Genomic DNA, 19,384 nt, shown 5'->3' with positions numbered 1-19,384 from the left:
TATAGAATGCGTTGTCGTAGAAACTTCACAAAGGACTCATTCAATTGGGAATTGAGATGGCTAGTACCCTTATTAATAGTAAAAAACGATCGGAGGGTGAATGCCCCCCAGCCCATCATTTCCCCAAACACTTCCGATCAATATTTTGATAGATCAGTTTTGTTGAACGTAGTGGAAGGGTCCAGAAATTATGTTTTTCTCTATGACACTCCTCCCCACAGCCCTCAGGGCTGAGATTGTAAGTTATGCCCTGGGGTTATATAATATTTTTATAGAAAGTGCTTTTGTAAAAGCTTCAAAAAGGGTTCATTGGATTGGAAATTGAGAGGGCTATTGTCCTTTTTAATAATCGAAAGTAATCGGAGGGAAAATCATCCCCGCCCCATGCCCATGATTTCCCAACACATTTCTGATCAACATTTTGATATGGCCATTTTGTTCAACGTAGTTGAAATGTCTGGAAGTTATGTCTTTAAGAAGGACAACCCTCCCCCATAGCCCTCAGGACAAGGGTCCTAAGTTATGTCCTTAGGGCATATAAGGTTATTACAGAAAGTTTTTTCGTAGAAGCTTCAAAAAGGGCTCATTCGATTGGAAATTGAGAGGACTAGTGCCTTTTTTACTAGTCGGAAGTGATCAGAGCGCAAATCCTCCCCCCCCAAGCCCATCATTTACCCAAACACTTACAATCAAAATTTTGAGATAGCCATTTTTTTCAGCATATCACAACGGTCTATGAATTTTGTTTTTGATCATAAAATATCCCCACAGCTCTCAAGACTAGGACTGTATGTTGTACTATGGTGGCAAAAAATATCTTTATAGACAGCGCGGCCATATACTACTCATAAGGGGCTCATTGGATATGTAATCAGAAGTTTTAGTGCTCTTTTTAAGAATCAAAGTGATCGATGGGCAGTTACCCCTCTCACCCCATCCCCCCCCCCCACACACACACACATCGCATTGTCCCGAAAAGCATCTAATAGAAATTTTGTGATAGCCATTCTATTCAAAATAGTCTAAAGATCATATAACACGGCTTTTGGGGCTGAAAACAAACCCCAGAGATTAGGGACAAGGGTTGTTAAGTTACACCCAGGGGGTTTTTAAGGTTTTTATGGAAGGGATGGTTGTTTAACTTTAAAAGAGGCTCAGTCTTTCTTTTTGAAAAAGATTATGTTAATATTAAACGAACAGAAATTAATTAAAAAAAACTTTTTCCACAACATAAGTTTTCCAAAAAAAAGTAAAGAGCTCCATTAAACCAAAAATGAACAATAATAGAATCAAATAATCTACCAATCATACAACTACCACAAATAAGTATCAACAAATAAAAGGAACCCACCATAAAAAGAAATAAAATAAATAATAGAGTAATACTCAAAACGAGCAGAAATTAATGAGTAGGGTTTCAACCCCATGCTTTCTAAAAGCCAGAATATAATTTGTACTTTAATGAAAAAAATTATTTTAATTTTTTTTTCCTTTTATAACTTTAGGAAATCAAAACTTAATTAAGGTTTTAAGGAATAAATACCAGCATATTTATGTTAAACTGACAATGCATATTCGTTTGAATTTTTTTCAGTAAATTACAAGTTATATTCTGGCTAAAACTAGATACATTTTTTTTAGGTAATTTGACTAAATCGTCTTTGAAATGCTCGTAAGTGGTAATTTAGTTCTTAAGTGCGTTAAAAATACTAACAATGTGCCTTAAAATGGACAATCCATACTCAAACACATAAAAAACAACAAAATTTTTATTCTACAGCGTGATTGCGACATGACGATCATCAGTAATATTCTTTTAAAGTTTTATCCCTATCCATTTGGCGGACTTCACCACAATAGTCTCCTGACAGTTTAAATAACACAACAAAATAGTTTACGAAGTATAATTTACCAATTCAATGAGTTTTAGCCAACCATTGGCAAGATGTTCAGCAGCAGCAACAAATTGAGATGTCAAAGAATTTCCAGGTCCAAGCTTAGGCAGGGATTTCGCGTCATATTCGAAATTAGGACAATACTGAAGAACATGACTAGAGACTAAAAGATACAGACAAATTAAATATATAAAAAAAGCTTAGCTCAGAAATCGTAAATAAGGGTGGAATAAATTACTGAGTATTAACAAATATATCAGCGGCGTTACAAACATTGAAAAGAAAGTCATAATGGCTCTAAGCCTGCTTTCCCTTGCATCTCCACTCTCTCTATCAACGAAAATCCGTATTTGCAATTGGAATTTCTATTGATATAATTGCTCCTAGAATTGATTAACTAAATATATATATAAATATATATATATATATATATATATATATATATATATATATATATATATATATATATATATATATATATATATATATATATATATATATATATATATATATATATATATATATATAAACTTTACCCAAAAGTTCTGAAAGTTATGAACTTTACCCAATGTTAACATATAGTATTGGTTATTGGGAAGTATACAGACGTATTCAGAGGGAATTTTTTCTGGTAGTGGGGGGTGGGGGTGGGTCGGGGGTTTAAATGGGAGGATCTTTTCATGAATGAAGTTTTCATGGGGGAAGACATTGCTATGAAGGGGGCGCCGGATTTCCCATCATTATTTTTAAAAAAAAATCAGAAATTAAATATAAAAAAACAAGTTTTTCAACTGAAAGTAAGGAGCAACATCAAAACTTAAAACAAAAAAAAACATATTAGCTATATGATTGGGTTCACCTTCTAGTCAATGCCTCGCTCTTTAAGCCAAAGATTTTTTAGTACTTTCATAAGAGCTATTTATTCTAATTAACGGTCTTTGTGATTAAGGGTCATTTTTAAAGAATTGGAACAAAATTCGAACTTTAGCTTAAAGAGCAAGGTATTGACTAGGGGGCAAACCCCGTAATATACGGATTAAAACATATGAATATAGAAGTTCGTTACGTAAGTTAATTCGTAAGTTACGTATATTTATTACTAATTAAAATGTTTGTAAATAAAATTAAACAACTTTCGAGAAAGCCATTTAACCAAATAAAAGTAAAATTAATATGCAAATTTCGTTTTAATTATTCATGCTTGGTGAGCCAAAATCAAAACCTGCATTAATTAAAAAACGTTCACAAATGAAATAAAAAAACAAGTTTTTTTCAACTGAAAGTAAGGAACGACGTTAAAACTTAAAACGAACAGAAATTATTCCTTATATGAAAGGGGTTGTCTCTTCCTCAACCTATCGCTTTTTACGCTAAAGTTTGACATTCTCAAAGCTCAATTTTTTTTAAACTATAAAATTTTTTTGAACTGTAATTTTTTTTAATTAACTTTAACGAAATTCAAACCATCAGATTCAGCTTATCAACGAACATTATTAAAGAAGCTTCAAACTCCTATCTGCAAAAATGTGGAATTTTGCATTTTTAATTAACTTTAACGAAAATTAAACCATCACATTCAGCTTATCAGAGAACCCTATTAAAGAAATTTCACGCTCCTATCTGCAAAAAGGTGGAAATTTGCATTTTTTGCTCGAAGAAAGATCACGATGCGTGCCCTCCAAAAAATGGAGGGTAACTTGGCCCTCTACTATGCTCTTTTTTTTCTCAAAGTCACCCAATTAAAACTTTGAGATAGCCATTTTTTTCAGCATATTCGAACATCTAATAAATATGTCTTTTAGGATGACTTAATCCCCCACAGTTCCCAGGTGAAGGGCTGCAAGATATGAACTCTGCCCATTGCTTACATATTTTATTGATTATTGGGAAGTATACAGACATTTTCAGGAAGGATTTTTCTCTGGTGAGGGGGGCTGGAGAAGGGGGTTACTCGGGAGAATATTTCCGTGGAGGATGTTTCTTTGGGGTAAGGGACATTTCTATGAAGGGGGCGCCGGATTTCCAAGCATTATTTAACAAAATCAGAAATTAAATTAAAAAAACAATTTTTTTTAACTGAAAGGAAGGAGCAACATCAAAACTTAAAATGAACAGAAAATATTACGTATATGATTGGGTTCACCCCCTAATCAATGCCTCGCTCTTTAAGCCAAAGGTTTTTTAGTACTTTCATAAGAGCTATTTATTCTAAATAACGGCCTTTGTGATTAAGAGGTACATTAGCAACATTAGAACTTAAAACGAACAGAAATTATTACGTATATGAGGGGGTTCTCCCCCAAGTCAATACATCGCTCTTTACGCTACAGTTTTTTTAGTGCTTTCAAAAGAGCTATCTATCTAAGTTTGACTCTGTCTCACAACTTTATTTTTTAAAACAATAAAAAACTTTAGCGTAAAGAGCGAGGCGTTGAGGAGGGGACAGCCCCTTTCATATATGGAATAATTTCTTTTCGTTTTAAGTTTTAATGTCGCTCCTTACTTTCAGTTTAAAAAACTTGTTTTTTTTACTTAATTATACAAAGGCACGAATTCTAATTTAAGGTCCATTTAGACGTCATGACATCAAGAAAAGGCTCAAATTGTCTGCGTTTAGAATATAAGCGACAGTAAGAATCTATATATAGAAGCCTTCCACTTGCCGAGTGCCGGGGCCCGGTGGCTTTACTGCCAAGGCCCTGACATCTAGGGCTAAAGGAAAAGCAAATCGTTCACGCTTGGGTTGAGAGGATGTTGTAAAGAAAGATTTAAGGGAAATAGGAACTTCTGGGTAGGGTGTAAAGAGGAAGCCTTTGAATATAATGAGATGGAGGTGGAGCTTGCGTAGCTGTGTTGGCCTTAGGCGGTTTGGTGCTGCTTTGAGATGTTAGCAGTTTTAGTAGTAGTATCTAAACAGTTACATAGCAGGTGGGGTTGGCTCTATTGAACCCCAGAATTGTCAAATATTTTCTAGAAGGAAAACCAAGTACAAGGTGTTTTTTTTATGAGTTTGTTAGGTTTATTATGAGTTTATTATGTTTATTATGAGCACACAAGACAACGTACTTCTTTCATGATGCAGCAATGTCATAGTTCATCTTGGCTGAGTTCATCTTGGGTAATTAAAGTCCTGCTTCTTTTTTCTATCGTAACATTTAAAATCTCCTTTAACTGATTTTCCTCTTCCTTCGCTGAACTTTGAGTAAGTCAGCAGTATGCCTTGACTGAAAAGTACTTGAGTGGCTATGGAACGGCAGGTTTAGCGCTGAAGACTTTTTTCCGCGCTGAAGCGCTTTTTTTCAACGACTTTTTTTCAGCGCTGAAGACCTGTTTTAGCGCTGAAGACTCTTTTTCAGCGCCGAAGCACTGAAGACATTTTTTTTTAGCGCTGAAGACTCTGAAGCTTCACTCTTATTACGGAAAGATTTTGAATGTAAAAGATTTTATGGCAATTCATATAGTAAACTACAAGAAGTGGTGAGGGAATATGACACCATCCTGAGGTCAAGAATGTCAGAAGATTCCTAACCCCACGAAAAGCTTGAAAATTATAACCTGAATATCCACTGTTTGGGCATTTTTGATTAACCCCTGAATTATTTTTTTTTACATGGAGATACAATTTTTTCAGGGGTAATCGTATCGAATCAATATTGAATCCTATTGAATCGTATCGAATCCGATCATAAAACTAGTGAAAATGGTGATTTCAAATATTGTTCGGTTCTTGTTCTATTTCAATTAGCAAAAATGATGCTACCTCTATTAGCTGTTGTTCTCAACCATTTTCTTCGGCAGCACAAAAGTGTTGGTTCGGGCAAAAACATTAGAAGTCTAAAGGTCCTGAGATAGCCAAACTATTGAAGGTATACAAAATCCTTTCAAATTTCTGTCACTTTCCGTGGAAACATCACCACGCGCTGGAAATTTTCATTTTGAGGACATAAAGTGCAGTCAATAATCTATTTACCATAAAGAACTTAAACAGAAAGAATTTCATAAAAAAAAAGAACACAAAATGAATGCCACTTAAACTTAAAAAAAAGAAAAACTGTCCAGATTATTAGGAAGCAGCAACTCTACTCAAGTCCTTCGCTCTTTATGATACTAAATCTTTAAGAATCCATTTTTTTTCTTTATAAAATCGTTCAGAGAAGTGAATCGTATGTCAGGAGCAAATTTTGTCAGCATTAACCAACACCAGATAAATGCAGTTTTGACAACAATTAAATAAAAAAAATGGAAAAACACGTTTTTTTCAACTGAAAGTAAGGAGCAACATTAAACTTAAAATGAATGGAAATAATGGTACTTGTCTAGAATCCGGTAAGCATGCGAGAATTTTATTGCGAAGACCAGATAGGCATTACCCCGAAATGCATATAGGACGCTGTATAAACAAAGGCTTTCTCACTCCGGGAACTATATTTAAACTTTAGTTTTTGGGGGTTTAGGGGGACAAAAAGGGACCTAAGTTTGGTTAGGTTAGGTTACGTATTTAATATATGCTATGCTTTACCCCACCCCACTCCCTAATATGCAAATATATAGCCCAAATTTGAATCTAAACTATTATATTTTTATCCCATTGGGTTTTATTTCATTAGCATTAAATAAACTTCACTTCTAGCGTGCTTACCGGATTCTATACAAGAACAAAAATGATTCCGTATATGAGGGGGACTTAGTTACAACTATCATAGTTACAACTACTTACATGAGACAACTTAGTTACAACTATCATAGGCAGCGCAATCGCGCTGCCTAAGTTAAGAACGATGTTGGCACAAAGTATTATTTTTTCCGAACCAGGGCACTTCGTATCGAAGGAGTTGTCGTAAGAACTTGGAAAAGGGCTCATTCGATTGGAAATTGGAACGGCTAGTGCCCTTTTGATATAGCCATTTTGTTCAGCGTAGTTGATTTCCAGATAGAAATTATGTTTTTGTGGAGGACTCTTCCCCACAACCCACAGGGCAAGGGTTTTAAGTTATGTCCTGGGGGCATATAAGAACGATGTTGGCACAATGTATTATTTATTATTTTTTTCCTTTAGACCAGGGCACTTTGTATCGAAGAAGTTGTCGTAAAAACTTCAAAAAGGTTCTTATTCAATTAGAAATTGGAGTGGCATGTGCCCTTTTTAAAAGTCGAAATTGATTGGAAGGCAACTAACACCTCTTCCATGCCCGTCGTTTCCTAAAAAACATCCAATCAAAATTTTGAGATAGCCCTTTTGTTCAGCGTAGTTGATTTCCAGATAGAATATATGTCTTTGACGAGGACACTCCCCCACAACCCTCAGGGCAAGGGTTGTAAGTTGTGCCCTGTGGGCTTATAAGGTTTTTTTTATAGAAAGTGTTGTCGTGGAAACTTCAAAAGAGACTCATTCGATATGAAATTCAAAGGACTAGTGCCCTTTTTAATAGTCGAAAGTGAATGGAGAGCAACTAAACCCCCTCTCACGCCCAGCGTTTCCCCAAACACATCCAATCAAAATTTTAAGATAGCCATTTTGTTCAACTTAGTTGAAGTTCTGGAAATCAGGTCTTTCAGGATGACAACCCCTCCCCCACCCTCCACAACCCTCAGGGCAAGGGTTGTAAGTTGTGCCCTGGGGGCATATAAAGTTAATATAGAACGCGTTGTCGTAAAAACTTCAAAAAGGGATCATTCTCTTGGAAACTGAAATGGCTAGTGCCCCTTTTAACAGTCCAAAGTGATTAAATGGCAACTAACACCACTTCCACGCCCACAATTTCCCCAAACACATTCAATCAAAATTTTGAGATAGCCATTTTGTTTCACGCAATTTAAAGTTCAAGAAATTATACCTTTGAGCAGGACAGTCCCCCCATAGTCTTAAGGGCACTGGTTATAAGTTATGCCCTGGAGGCATATAAGTTTTTATTGAAATCTTTGTCGTAGAAACTTGAAAAAGAGCTCTTTCGATTGGAAATCCAAAGCCCTAGTGCCCTTTTTAATAGTCAAAAGTGATTTGAGGGAAACTAACCCCCCTCTCACGCCCACCTTTTCCCTTAACACATCCAATCAAAATTTTTAGATAGCCATTTTGTTCAGCGTTGTTTAAAGTTTTGGAAGTTTGTTATTTTAGGATGACAACCACTCCCCCCCCCCCCACAGCCCTCAGGGCAAGGGTTGTAAGTTATGCCCTGGGGGCATGTAAGATTTTTATAGAAAGCGATGTTGTAAAGACTCAAAAAAGGACTCATTCAATTGGAAATTGAAAGGCTAGTGCCCTTTCATATGTCGAAAGTGATTGAAGGGCAACTAACCCTCCTCTCCCGCCCAGCAGTTTCCCAAATATATCCAATCAAAATTTTGAGATATTCAGTTTGTTCAACTTAGTCGAAAGTTCTAGAAATTAGGTCTTTTAGGATGATAACCCCATCAGAGCCCTCAGTGCAAGGGTTTTAAATTATGCCCTGGGGGCATATAAGGTTTATATAGAAAGTTGTTGTAGAAATTTCAAAAGGGGCTCATTTGATTGGAAATTGAAATTGCCCTTTTTAATAGTCGAAAGTGAGTGGAGAGTAATTAACCCCCCTCTCATACCCACCATTTCCCCAAACACATTCAATCAAAGTTTAGAGATAGCCATATTGTTCCACGCAGTAGAAAGTTCCAGAAATTAGGTCTTTGAGGATGAAACCTCTCCTCCCCAGCCCTCAGGGCGAGGGTTGTAAGTTATCCCATGGGGGCATATAAGGTTTTTATTGAAAGCATTGTCGTAGAAACTTCAAAAGGGCTCATTAGATTGGAAATTGAAAGGGCTAGTGCCTTTTTTAATAGTTGAATGTATATAAAGTTGAATAGTTGAAAGTATAATAAATGAAACCCAAAACGAACAGAAATTACAATAAATAACCGAGTCAAACTCAGAAGGAGCAGAAATTAACATAAGTTGGGCGCAAAACCCCTAGGCCTTCCCAAGGCCAGAACAAAATTTGCACTTTACTGAAAAAAATACAAATGAATATGCATAATCAGTTTAATATACATATACCGATATTTAGTAATCAAAATGTTAATATTATTTGATTTATTAAAGTTATAAAAGTAAAAACATTTATATTTTTTTCAGGCTTCCGACTTGTTACTAGTATTTTTCAGACTTCCCACTTCATTTGTATTTTTTTTAGTAAAGTGTAAATTATGTTCTGACCTTGGAAAGGCATAGGGGTTTTGAGCCCTACTCATGTTAATTTCTGCTCGCTTTGAGTTTAACTCGCTTATTTATTGTAATTTCTGTTCGTTTTGGGTTTCATTTATTTATCGATGCTGATTTGTGGTATTTTCACGCTTGGTAAATTATTTGATTTTATTTTGGCTCATTTTTTGTTTAATGGAGTTCTTTACTCCATTATCACGCCCACCATTTCCCCAAACACATCCAATCAAAATTTTGAGCTATCCATTTTGTTCAAGGTAGTTAAAAGTTCTGGAAATTAGGTCTTTTAGAATGATAACACCATCAGAGCCCTCATTGCAACGGTTGTAAGTTATGCCCTGGGGGCATATAAGGTTTATATAGAAAGTTGTTGTAGAAATTTCAAAAAGGGCTCATTTTATTGGAAATTGAAATTGCCCTTTTTAATAGTCGAAAGTGAGTTAGAGTAATTGACCCAATTTTCACGCCCGCAATTTCCCCAAACAAATTCAATAAAAGTTTCGAGAAAGCCATTTTGTTCAACGTAGTCTAAGCTTCTGGAAATTATGTATTTAAGGATTAAAAACCCCTCAGAGCCCCTAGGGCAAAGGTTTTAAATTATGCCCTGTGGGCATATAAAGTTTTTATTGATAGAGTTGTTGTAAAAACTTCAAAAGGGGCTCGATCAATTGGAAATTGAGAAGGCTAGTGCCCTTTTTAATAGTCGAAAGTGATTGGAGGGTAACTAACCACCCTCTCATGCCCACCATTCCCCCAAACATCCGATCAGAATTTTCAGATAGCCATTTTTTTCAACGTAGTAGAATGTTCGGGAAATTCGGTCTTTGAGGATCACAACCCCCCCCCTAGCCCTCATGGCAAGGGTTGTAAGATATGCCCTGGGGGAATACAAGGTTTATATTGAAAGCGTTGCTGTAGAAACTTAAATAGGGCTCATTTGATTAGAAATTGAAAGGTCTAGTGCCTTTTATAATAGTTGAAAGTGATTGGAGAGGGACTAACGCCCCTCTTACGCCCACGATTTTCCCAAACTCATCCAATCAAAATTTTTGAGATAGCCATTTTGTTTAACGCAGTTGAAAGTTCTGGAAATTATGTCTTAGAGGATGACAACCACCCTCACATCCCTTATGGCAAGGTTTGTAAGTTATGCCCTGGGGGCATATAAGGTATTTATAGAAAACGTTGTCGGAGAAACTCAACAGGGATCATTCGAATGAAAATTGAAAGGGCTAGTGCCCTGTTTAATGGTCGAAAGTGATTCGAAGGCTTGAAATTTTTATAGTAAAGGTCGATGTGGGTATAATGTATGATTTTTTGTTGTTGTTGTTGTTGTTTAGACCGGGGCACTTTGTATCGAAAAAGTTGTCGTAAGAAAAAGGCTCATTCGATTGAAAATAGAAAGGGCTGATGCCCTTTTAATAGTCGAAAGTGATTGGAGTGCAACTAATCCCCCTCCAACGCCCACCCTCCCATTTGCCTTTATGTTTACAAACTAAATGTTGCCTTAAGATTCAACCAAAAAGCACTGTGTTTATGCTAATCCCCAATACGGCATTTCAGCAGTATCCCAAGAACGACTGAGGGTATAATGTTCAAACTTTCGGGGCTACTTCTGCTCTTCAAATTTAACCAAGTCAAAATAGCATAAGTGTATCCAAGCTATCAAAGAAAGTAAGCAGATTTTTTTTTTGCGAATTGTATCAAGTTTTAAATTTCAGGTCAACTACAGGAGGTATGTAACGAAATTAAATACTATTAATTTTGTCCAGATTTTTAAAAGGTGTATGTTGTTAAAAATTGCTGAAAAATTTTCTCCAGCACACAAATAGCAGGCCATACTATAAAGTCTTAAAAAAAAGATTTAAAGCATTATTTTGTTTTTCCCTGAAAAGACTATGTCAATACAAAACGAACAGAAATTATTTAAAAAAGCTTTATCCAGAAAGTAAGTTTTTCAAAGAAAAGTAAAGAACTTCATTAAACCAAACATGGGCAGAAATAAAATCAAATAATTTAATCTGGAAAAAGCTACCACAAATCAGCATTAATAAATAAAAGAAACCAAAAACGAACAGAAATTACAATAAATAACCGAGTTCACTCAAAACGAGCAGAAATTAACATAAGTTGGGCTCAAAACCGGTATGCCTTCCCAAGGCCAGAACATAATTTGCACTTTACTGAAAAAATACAAATTAGTGTGCATTGTCAATTTAATATACATATAATGATATTTATTAATCAAAATGTTAATATTATTTGATTTATTAAAGTTATAAAAGTAAAAACATTTATATTTTTTTCAGTAAAGTGCAAATTATGTTCTGGCCATGGGAAGGCAGAGGGGTTTTGTATATATATATATATATATATATATATATATATATATATATATATATATATATATATATATATATATATACTACAACTACTACTAACAACTCAACACAGCACCAAGCCGCCTGAGGCCAACACAGCTATGCACGCTCCTCCTCCAGCCCAATCTATTCGAAACCTCCCATTTAAACCCGCCCACGAAGTTCCCATTTCTTTTAAGTCTTTCTTAATGGTGTCCTTCCACCCCAGACGATGAGGACCTGCTTTACGTTTAGCCCTAGATGGTTGTTCGAAAAGAATAATCTTCGGCAATCTTTCATCCTTCAACCGCACAACGTGCCCTAACCACCTCAATCTCTTTTTCATTATAGCCCTAAAGAGCTGTATTGAACCACGTTTTTGTACAGCCTATTGTTTGAAATACGGTCAGTCAGCCAGGTACCCAGAACCATCCTTAAGCAATTTCTCTGGAACTAGCTGCTAACTTCAATTCCTACTTTAACAGCAGCAGTGTTATTCTCGTACATAGCACTAATCACTCTAATGTATTTGTCTGGTATACCATACAAGGATAAAACCTTTACTAAAGCTCTTCTATCAACAGAATCGAACGGTTGCTCATAATCTATAAAACTGAGGACAAAAGGTGTTTTACAACTCAGGCACTTCTGAATTATTAACGTAAGAGTGAAAATTTGGTCGACAAATCCTCTTCCTTTTCTAAAACCGCACTGTTCTTCTTTTAAAACTTTGTCTACGACATCTCTCAGTCTAAAAGTATCATATTACTAAGTAATTTGCTACCTACAGAGACCAGACTAATGCCTCGATACTTACAACACTCATTTTTATTACCTTTCTCATAAAGTGTTGATTAAGGTTTTCCTAAAATCGGTAGGTACTTCCCCTTTTTCAAAAATCATATTCATAATCTTCAGCAACCTATTTCTAACCCCATAACCACCATATTTAAAAAAAAACTCATTTACCACACTATCAGCACCTGGGGCTTTATTACTTATTAATCATTTTAGTTTTGTCGCCAATTCTTCCTCACAGCACAATTCTTCCTTCACATCCAAGGTATCACAACTTTTTCATTTTCCTCTATATCTTTTCCTGCAACTCTATCTCGGTTTAGCAATTTCTCAAATATTCTGCCCATCTTTCTTTAATTCTTTCCTTATCGCTAAATGTTGCCCCGTTCCTATCTTTAACTGAGCCAAGTCCGGATTGACTACTCCCGCTCAATTTATTAACATACCAGTACATTATTTTACTATCATGCGGTCTAACTACATCTTCCAGATCATCGGCAATTTTATCCATGGCCTCCACTTTACACCTCCTTAGCTCATTATTTAATGCTTTTTAAAGCTTTTAAAGCTTCTTCACTAATAGTGTTAGCTGCAGTCCAAGCTTTCTTCCCTAAGACACCTTCAGCAACTTCGCAAATTATTTTTCTAAAATTATTCCAACCATCTTCCATATTACCAAATTTTAAACTCTCAAGTTTAGTAGTCTATTGTTCCTGGAAAGTTTCTCTCAAATTCTCATCCTGGAGTCTACCAACATCACAACTTCCCGGGAGGTAGTTACCCTTCCGAAATTTCAGCTTCAAATTAACCTTGACACTGCTAGATGGTGACCCTGAACTTTTTACTCATAAGATGAGCAATTAGTATTCTATTATTAATACCTTCCCAGCCTAAACAAGACTTAGCAGCTTCCTTCTTCCGCATGAGCCCTACTCCCTGTCGATGTACCCCATGCTTCCTGCCTTAGTAAACAAATTCTATATTACCTAATTTCATGCTTCCTACCCCTGGAATATGAGTTTATGAAACTCCTAATAAGTCCAGTTCGAATCGTCTGAATTCGTCAGTCAAGATATTGATACGATGGTCATTCTTAACGTCGTAACATTCGAAGTTCCAATTTTCCTGTTCTTTAAATCATTGAAATTATTTTGACCTTAGGAAAAGCAATGATCCCGGATACCAGTGCAAGATGGGGATCACATATCTTCTCAAATATACACCGAATTGCTAAAGTCAGCATAGAACCGGACAGCAAGAGGTCCCTGGGAGCTCCGTGAATGGAGGCTTTGTGCAATCCTGGGCCCATCTTGGTCACAACATTGTTTTCAGCACTTGGCGATGCTCTTCTATCAACAAGAGTCAAAATCCTCCCTAAAAATATTATGCTACTACGGTGAGGCAGCCTCACCGTGTATAGGCTAGGAAGACGTTTTTCAGCTTTAAGACACCCGTCAAAACATACTAGGCCAAGAAGAATTGTCCATTAATCAGAATCCTGTGCAAATGCTGTGTCGTTTACAAGGCTATAATTTCCTCGAAGGGAGCCACTCACTCAAGTGGGAACAGAGTTAACCGCACAGTCTAGCAGACACCCCGAAAAGGTCAAGGCAGCCCTTTGCAGAGGTCGTTGTCCACAGATCTGGATCTTACGCCCTGCCGCAGTTGTCCTCCTAAAGAGGATACTCCCGCAATGGTGTTCTGTATCACCATGCAATTTAGCCCATTACTGGGAGAAGCTTTGTAACTTATAAGACTTTTGGACACAACGGTGGGCCCTATTGAGTGTGCATTCCTCCTCCACCTGTATTTGTGACCCCGGGTGAGGGTACCCCAGTTTCTATTATGGACTCCCAGGGACAAGGTCCCCCTTGGCCCGTGCCCTCTATGGAGATATCCTACATATCTGTAGGGCGTTCTCCTATCCCACCTGGGGACACGCCGAGTGGCCTAAGGGAGGCCAGGAGCATAAGTCAAGACAATAAAGCCAAAACAATAAAATGAAAACAGACTTCCAAAATGATGATAGAAATTATGGTAATTAGGCTACATGTTATAGCAACCACACTAAAGAAGTAAAGTTAGTCATAGTGAAATATACCAAAATATGATGAAAATATAATACTTTAGTAAAAAAACTATGGAAACTACAACAGAGAATTATGGAAAGCTGGCTGCCTAGAATGCATCATATTAAATACTTAACCTAATTATCTCTATAGATTAAATATTGAATTAAAATATACTGACATAGATACTATTATCTCACTCAGGCTTAGCTGATTATCTACAAGTGGACACATAAAATTGGTTTCAATACAGATCAAGAAAAATGTATGGTCACTATAACAGACTAAAAGCTAAGTATAACACTATCACTACAACAGACTCAAAATCATTTGGGCCTCAGAAAAAGATTAGTCCAAAAACTATCTTGATACATGAAATTAATATGATATAAACATTTGTTTTGAGCATTCCTGACGCCCACACCCTCCCAAGCCCGAAAAAAGTAAAGAGGTGGATTATTTACAGGCGTGATTATCATTTTCCGATGTTTCTTAGGCAGAAAGTTAATCTTAAGCACAGAAGTTTCAAACGCCTTATATTCAGGAGAACCCTAAAAATAATATTGAAAATTGATACAATTTAATGTTTTTTTTAAATTTCAAATGAAAAAGTGGAAAGTGACGTTAATACTTTCAACAAACAGAAATTCACCATTTTTTTCATCGAGGCATTATCCAACATATGAGGGGGGGGGGTTGTCCCCAAAAGGCTTCTGCTCTAAGGCTTATGCTAAAATTCAACTTTGCTTTATTAATAGTAGAATCAATTACTATAATAAATAGTTTGATATTTACGCTAACAAAGATGCCACTTCGACTTACCTTTCAAACTCGATGACAGACTTATGAGTAGCATGAGCAAATCGTGACCAGTTATATAGGCTGGAGCCTTTTCTCCTGGACCAAAAGACTGCTCATTTTCAAAGTTGTAGGCCTCCCAAGCTATTTCTCGAACTAATGGCTTGAAAATGAAGTCAATTAATGTAGCTATGGTGACAGGGATGGTGCAACGTTCGGCTGAAACCGAACCAAATGATGACAGTTGGTTGTCTGCATCCAGCAAACAAAAAACAAAAGTGGGACTTCCATTGGATGCTTGCTTTTTTGACACAACAAGACGATTTGATACGTTTTCGATTGCCTAAAAGTAACGATTGTTATTTTTTCTTTCGTTTTTATGTTTAAGGAGGATTCGAACTGCATTAAAGACTAGTAATCTCCCGATCAAAACTAAATGCAAACGCAAATAATAAAATACAAATGCGACCTCAAGTGATGGCCAGTGGTTCTTCTTCAACAGCTTTTTTTGCCTGATTACAAGCAAAAAAGTTCCTTCATTCTAATATATTCATTATTCAATATTCTTTCTTACTTCAAACTTTTATTGTTCACAAGGGCATATCCCCGAATTATTCCCAAGGGCATTGGGGGGAGGAGGCGAGTACTACCAATAGTTTAGATTGTCCCAGGATATAATAGTTCTTCTCATTTCTTCTTTTGTTCCCCAGGGGGAGGGGGCTACACTCTAGGTTGCATCCCGGTTGCATCCAGAGCCAACAAAGCACTTCAAATTTTAGGCCCAGCACCGAACATACTATCAATGGCATCACTTTACAGACTATTTTGTACCATTTTTTGTTTTAAATATTTTTCAGGAACTCTCCCATCACCATTTAAAGGCTTTTTCACACTAGCATCACAAATCCATAGTTTAAATACACGATCTTCATCAGACATTTATACACCCCCGACACCGACAGCTAGGTCAGAATTTTCTCCTAGAATTGCGTGTGCTAGAGAGTGGAATGCACTTCCACAAGAGGTGAAGTCATATAGGGGCCTCGGTTCCTTTAAAAAGAATGTAAAAAACTATCTAAAAGATAAAAAATTTATTACTAGATTTAGTTTATTATTATTATTTTTAGAATTTTTTGATGTTATTATTATTTATTATATTTTAGTTTGATACTTCAAGGGGTGTGAGCGGAGGAGAAGTTGTGTTAAATTTATTGTTATTTGATGGCGGTTCGGGGTGGAAATCGGAGAGGACAGGAGACCACGCTGTATTTAGACTGTGCAATTTTTACGGGCCCAAACGTGCATTTTTAAGTGTTAAGTGTATTTTTATATATTTTTTTTTTAATTAAAACCCATATTGAACTTGAATACAAATGTTCAGAAATATAGGGTGGTCTCAAAAGTTTTACAAGAAGAAAAAGTGAAAACCTTGATTCTGGTGATTTTACATCTAGCGAAATAGGAACATTTACAGTAAGCATTGTAGCCTGCAAACACAAAAACTCACCAAGTAGCTCAAGGGTAAGTCCTGAAGAGGGTAATAGAATTTACGAAAGACCTCTGTGATTTTCCTTATCTATCCAATCTCTAGAAAATTATATTTTTTTTTCCTGATGCATCGGCAGAAGCGGGGCAATATGATAACAGCAAACAATTTTGAGTACCTCGATAACACCATTCCTGGAGTTTTTCAACCACATATTTCCTAGAGTACTTGTAGTCACCCTTGAAAGCTTGAAAGCTTTATCTAACCGTTTTGTTTTTACCGTGTATTTATCTAAGTCATCTCTTTCTTTTGCAATTAGGTAATGTCATTCACTAGTTTAGAAATCAAATGCCTGCTAACAAAGGGATGCAACAATATAAGCATTGAAAAACAATGGATAAACAAATCATTTATGGGTATATTTGGCACAATTAGGAGGTAGAGCATATTGTCTTGGTAGTCAGTTAGTCACCATTGGGTTTGGAAGCATTATTGGTTGGGGAGGTAAATCTTACCACCCCTTTCTTATTATACTGTTTCCTTAAGAAGAAGAAACAGACTAGAGTACTACCATAATGATATTGGGCAAACGAACGAAATCAGTTATTCTTTTACCTTAGCCTTGTGATATATTTGTTCCCAACTGGGTGGGAGATGAGATGCAGTTGTGAAAGCAGCAAGTAGTATACTTGGGAAAAGCACTGAATGAAGAATCAAATGATAAATTTCTTTTTTCCTATCTTATTTTTGCCCTACAATATATTTTAACCTTTAATTTCATAAATTTTGAGTTTTATCTATTACTTAGCTACGTAGAAGCTGAACACACCACTGGATGCATGTTCCTATGCCCTTTGAAATCTGCAAATCACTTTCTGTGCAAATTTCAGTTTAAGCCCTTAAAGTGATCCTTTGTTCTCTATCAGAAAATGGTAAAAAGAAATAGTGAAAACTATCTCAAAACAAGCATAAGTACTACAAAACTTTTAGTCGAGGGGCTTCTAATTATCCTGAAAATTAGCTGGGTTAGGTGAATGAAATTCTCAGGAATGAAAATTGCATACATGATAGGGGCAGAGCAAGACACTGCTTCAACATATTTCCACAAGTTTTCCCCGATGAGGTTATCTTGTGTATGCAGTATAGTATAGGCTACTTTAAAGGTTGCTTTTCCAAATTCTAAACTCCAAGATAAGAGAAATTCCAGGAATAAGTGAAATTCCCCGCTATAAAGGAAAAAATCAGGAATGAAAATGTCAAACTGGAATAAATCGAAAGTTTATGAATGCAATGAAGTACAAAGGTTGTTATTATAGTGCTTATTTACTTAACTAGACAAACATCTACCAATTTAGAAATTATCTTTAAGCAGTTTTCACATGCGTGTCTGGCTAGAATCCCATGTCTAGACACGTATCTAGCTAGACTTCAATGTCTAGGCAACAACTGTTCACAAGTAGAATTCGGTGCTTAGCTAAAACTACAAATTTAGTTTCAGATAGATTACAGTTGTCATTTCTAGCCAATCAAGAGAGGTTATAAGGGTAAAACTTTCAAAATTGTAATCCCTATTTTTACTGTCACAAGATAATGGATGAGATAAGCCAAACAATTGCCTTAGTGTCCTTCACTATTATGTCTGGTGTAGCATATTTGCCTAGAATAAAAGAAACAATTAATGAGAAAACAAAATTAAATTTCAGTTTAAAAATGTAAACATAGATGATGAAAATAGTGGAACTTGACACATTCTGATTGGCTGTGAATGAAAATCCTAGACTTTGAGTTCTAGAGTCTAGAACTCAAAGTCTAGCCTAGCACCTTGTCTAGAATATCTAGCTAAGCACCGAATTTTACTTGTGAACGGTCGTTGCCTAGACATTGAAGTCTGGCTAGACACGTTTCTAGACATGGGATTCTAGCTAGACACGAATGTGAACTCCGCTTTAAGTATTTTAAAAAACATAAGCCCGTTTAGCTATACTTGTCTTTTCTACTGTTGTCTAATATTTTATTTTGTCTTTCTATATAACATTTGTTTTTTAATACATAGTAATTTAAAAAAAAATTCCACAAAATAAGTTTTTTTAAAAAAGTAAAGAATTCCATTAAACCAAAAATAAACAAAATGGAATCAAATAATCTAACAAGGATACAACTACTACAAATCAGTATCAATAAATAAATAAAGTCTAAAACCAACAGAAATTAAAATAAATAACATAGTCAAACTCAAAACGATCAGAAATTAATATAAGTAGGAGTCAAAACCCCTAAGCTTTCTAAAAGCCAGAATATAATTTGTACTTTACTGAAGAAAATTCAAATGAATGTGCGTTGTCAGTTTAATATACATATGTCGATATTCATTCCTTAGAATCTTAATTAGTTTTTTATTCCTTAAAATTATAAAAGTGAAAACATTTAAAAGAATTTTAAATGTATTAAGTTTAAGGAATACGTTAAAGATTAAGGAATAATTATTAAGTTAAAAATTCCATCGTGCGTTGAAGGGGATGTTGAAAAAGGGTGCTATTTGCATGCTGCTACTAACGCTACTACTGCTAGTACAACTATTGCTACGCATAATTACTGAACCTTTCAACAATGCTAAAAATATTGATTTTTGAAAACTTAATTTGGATATTTTTTATGAGAAATGATGGGCGTGGAAGGGAGGTTTCTCTCCAATCTTTTTGACTCGTAAAAAGGGCACTATAACTTCCAATTTAAAATCAAATGAGACCCATCTGAATGTAATACGACCACCCATTCCATAAAAACCT

The 19,384-nt window shown here is 35.6% G+C and overlaps 1 protein-coding gene across 1 annotated transcript in view; it reads right to left on the bottom strand.

Annotated features, from left to right (window-relative positions):
• LOC148945465 (dynein axonemal heavy chain 5-like) overlaps positions 1–15,444 on the bottom strand; it is a 137,597-nt gene extending 122,153 nt beyond the window's left edge. Inside the window, exons 1-2 of the mRNA XM_089099053.1 lie at positions 15,137–15,444; positions 1,913–2,058 (exon numbers count right to left, since the gene is read on the bottom strand). Of these exons, the coding sequence (XP_088955179.1) occupies positions 1,913–2,058; positions 15,137–15,170 (180 nt within the window). The 5' untranslated portion in view covers positions 15,171–15,444. The remainder of the gene's footprint in view (positions 1–1,912; positions 2,059–15,136) is intronic.
• Between the last annotated feature and the right edge of the window lie 3,940 nt (positions 15,445–19,384).

The sequence above is a fragment of the Artemia sp. Qi Xiang Cuo genome, chromosome 13 (assembly GCF_049724085.1).
Source record: "Artemia sp. Qi Xiang Cuo chromosome 13, ASM4972408v1, whole genome shotgun sequence".
NCBI lineage: Eukaryota > Metazoa > Arthropoda > Branchiopoda > Anostraca > Artemiidae > Artemia > Artemia sp. Qi Xiang Cuo.
Note: the sequence above shows the minus strand (reverse complement) of the source record. Positions and strands in the feature narration are given on the sequence as shown.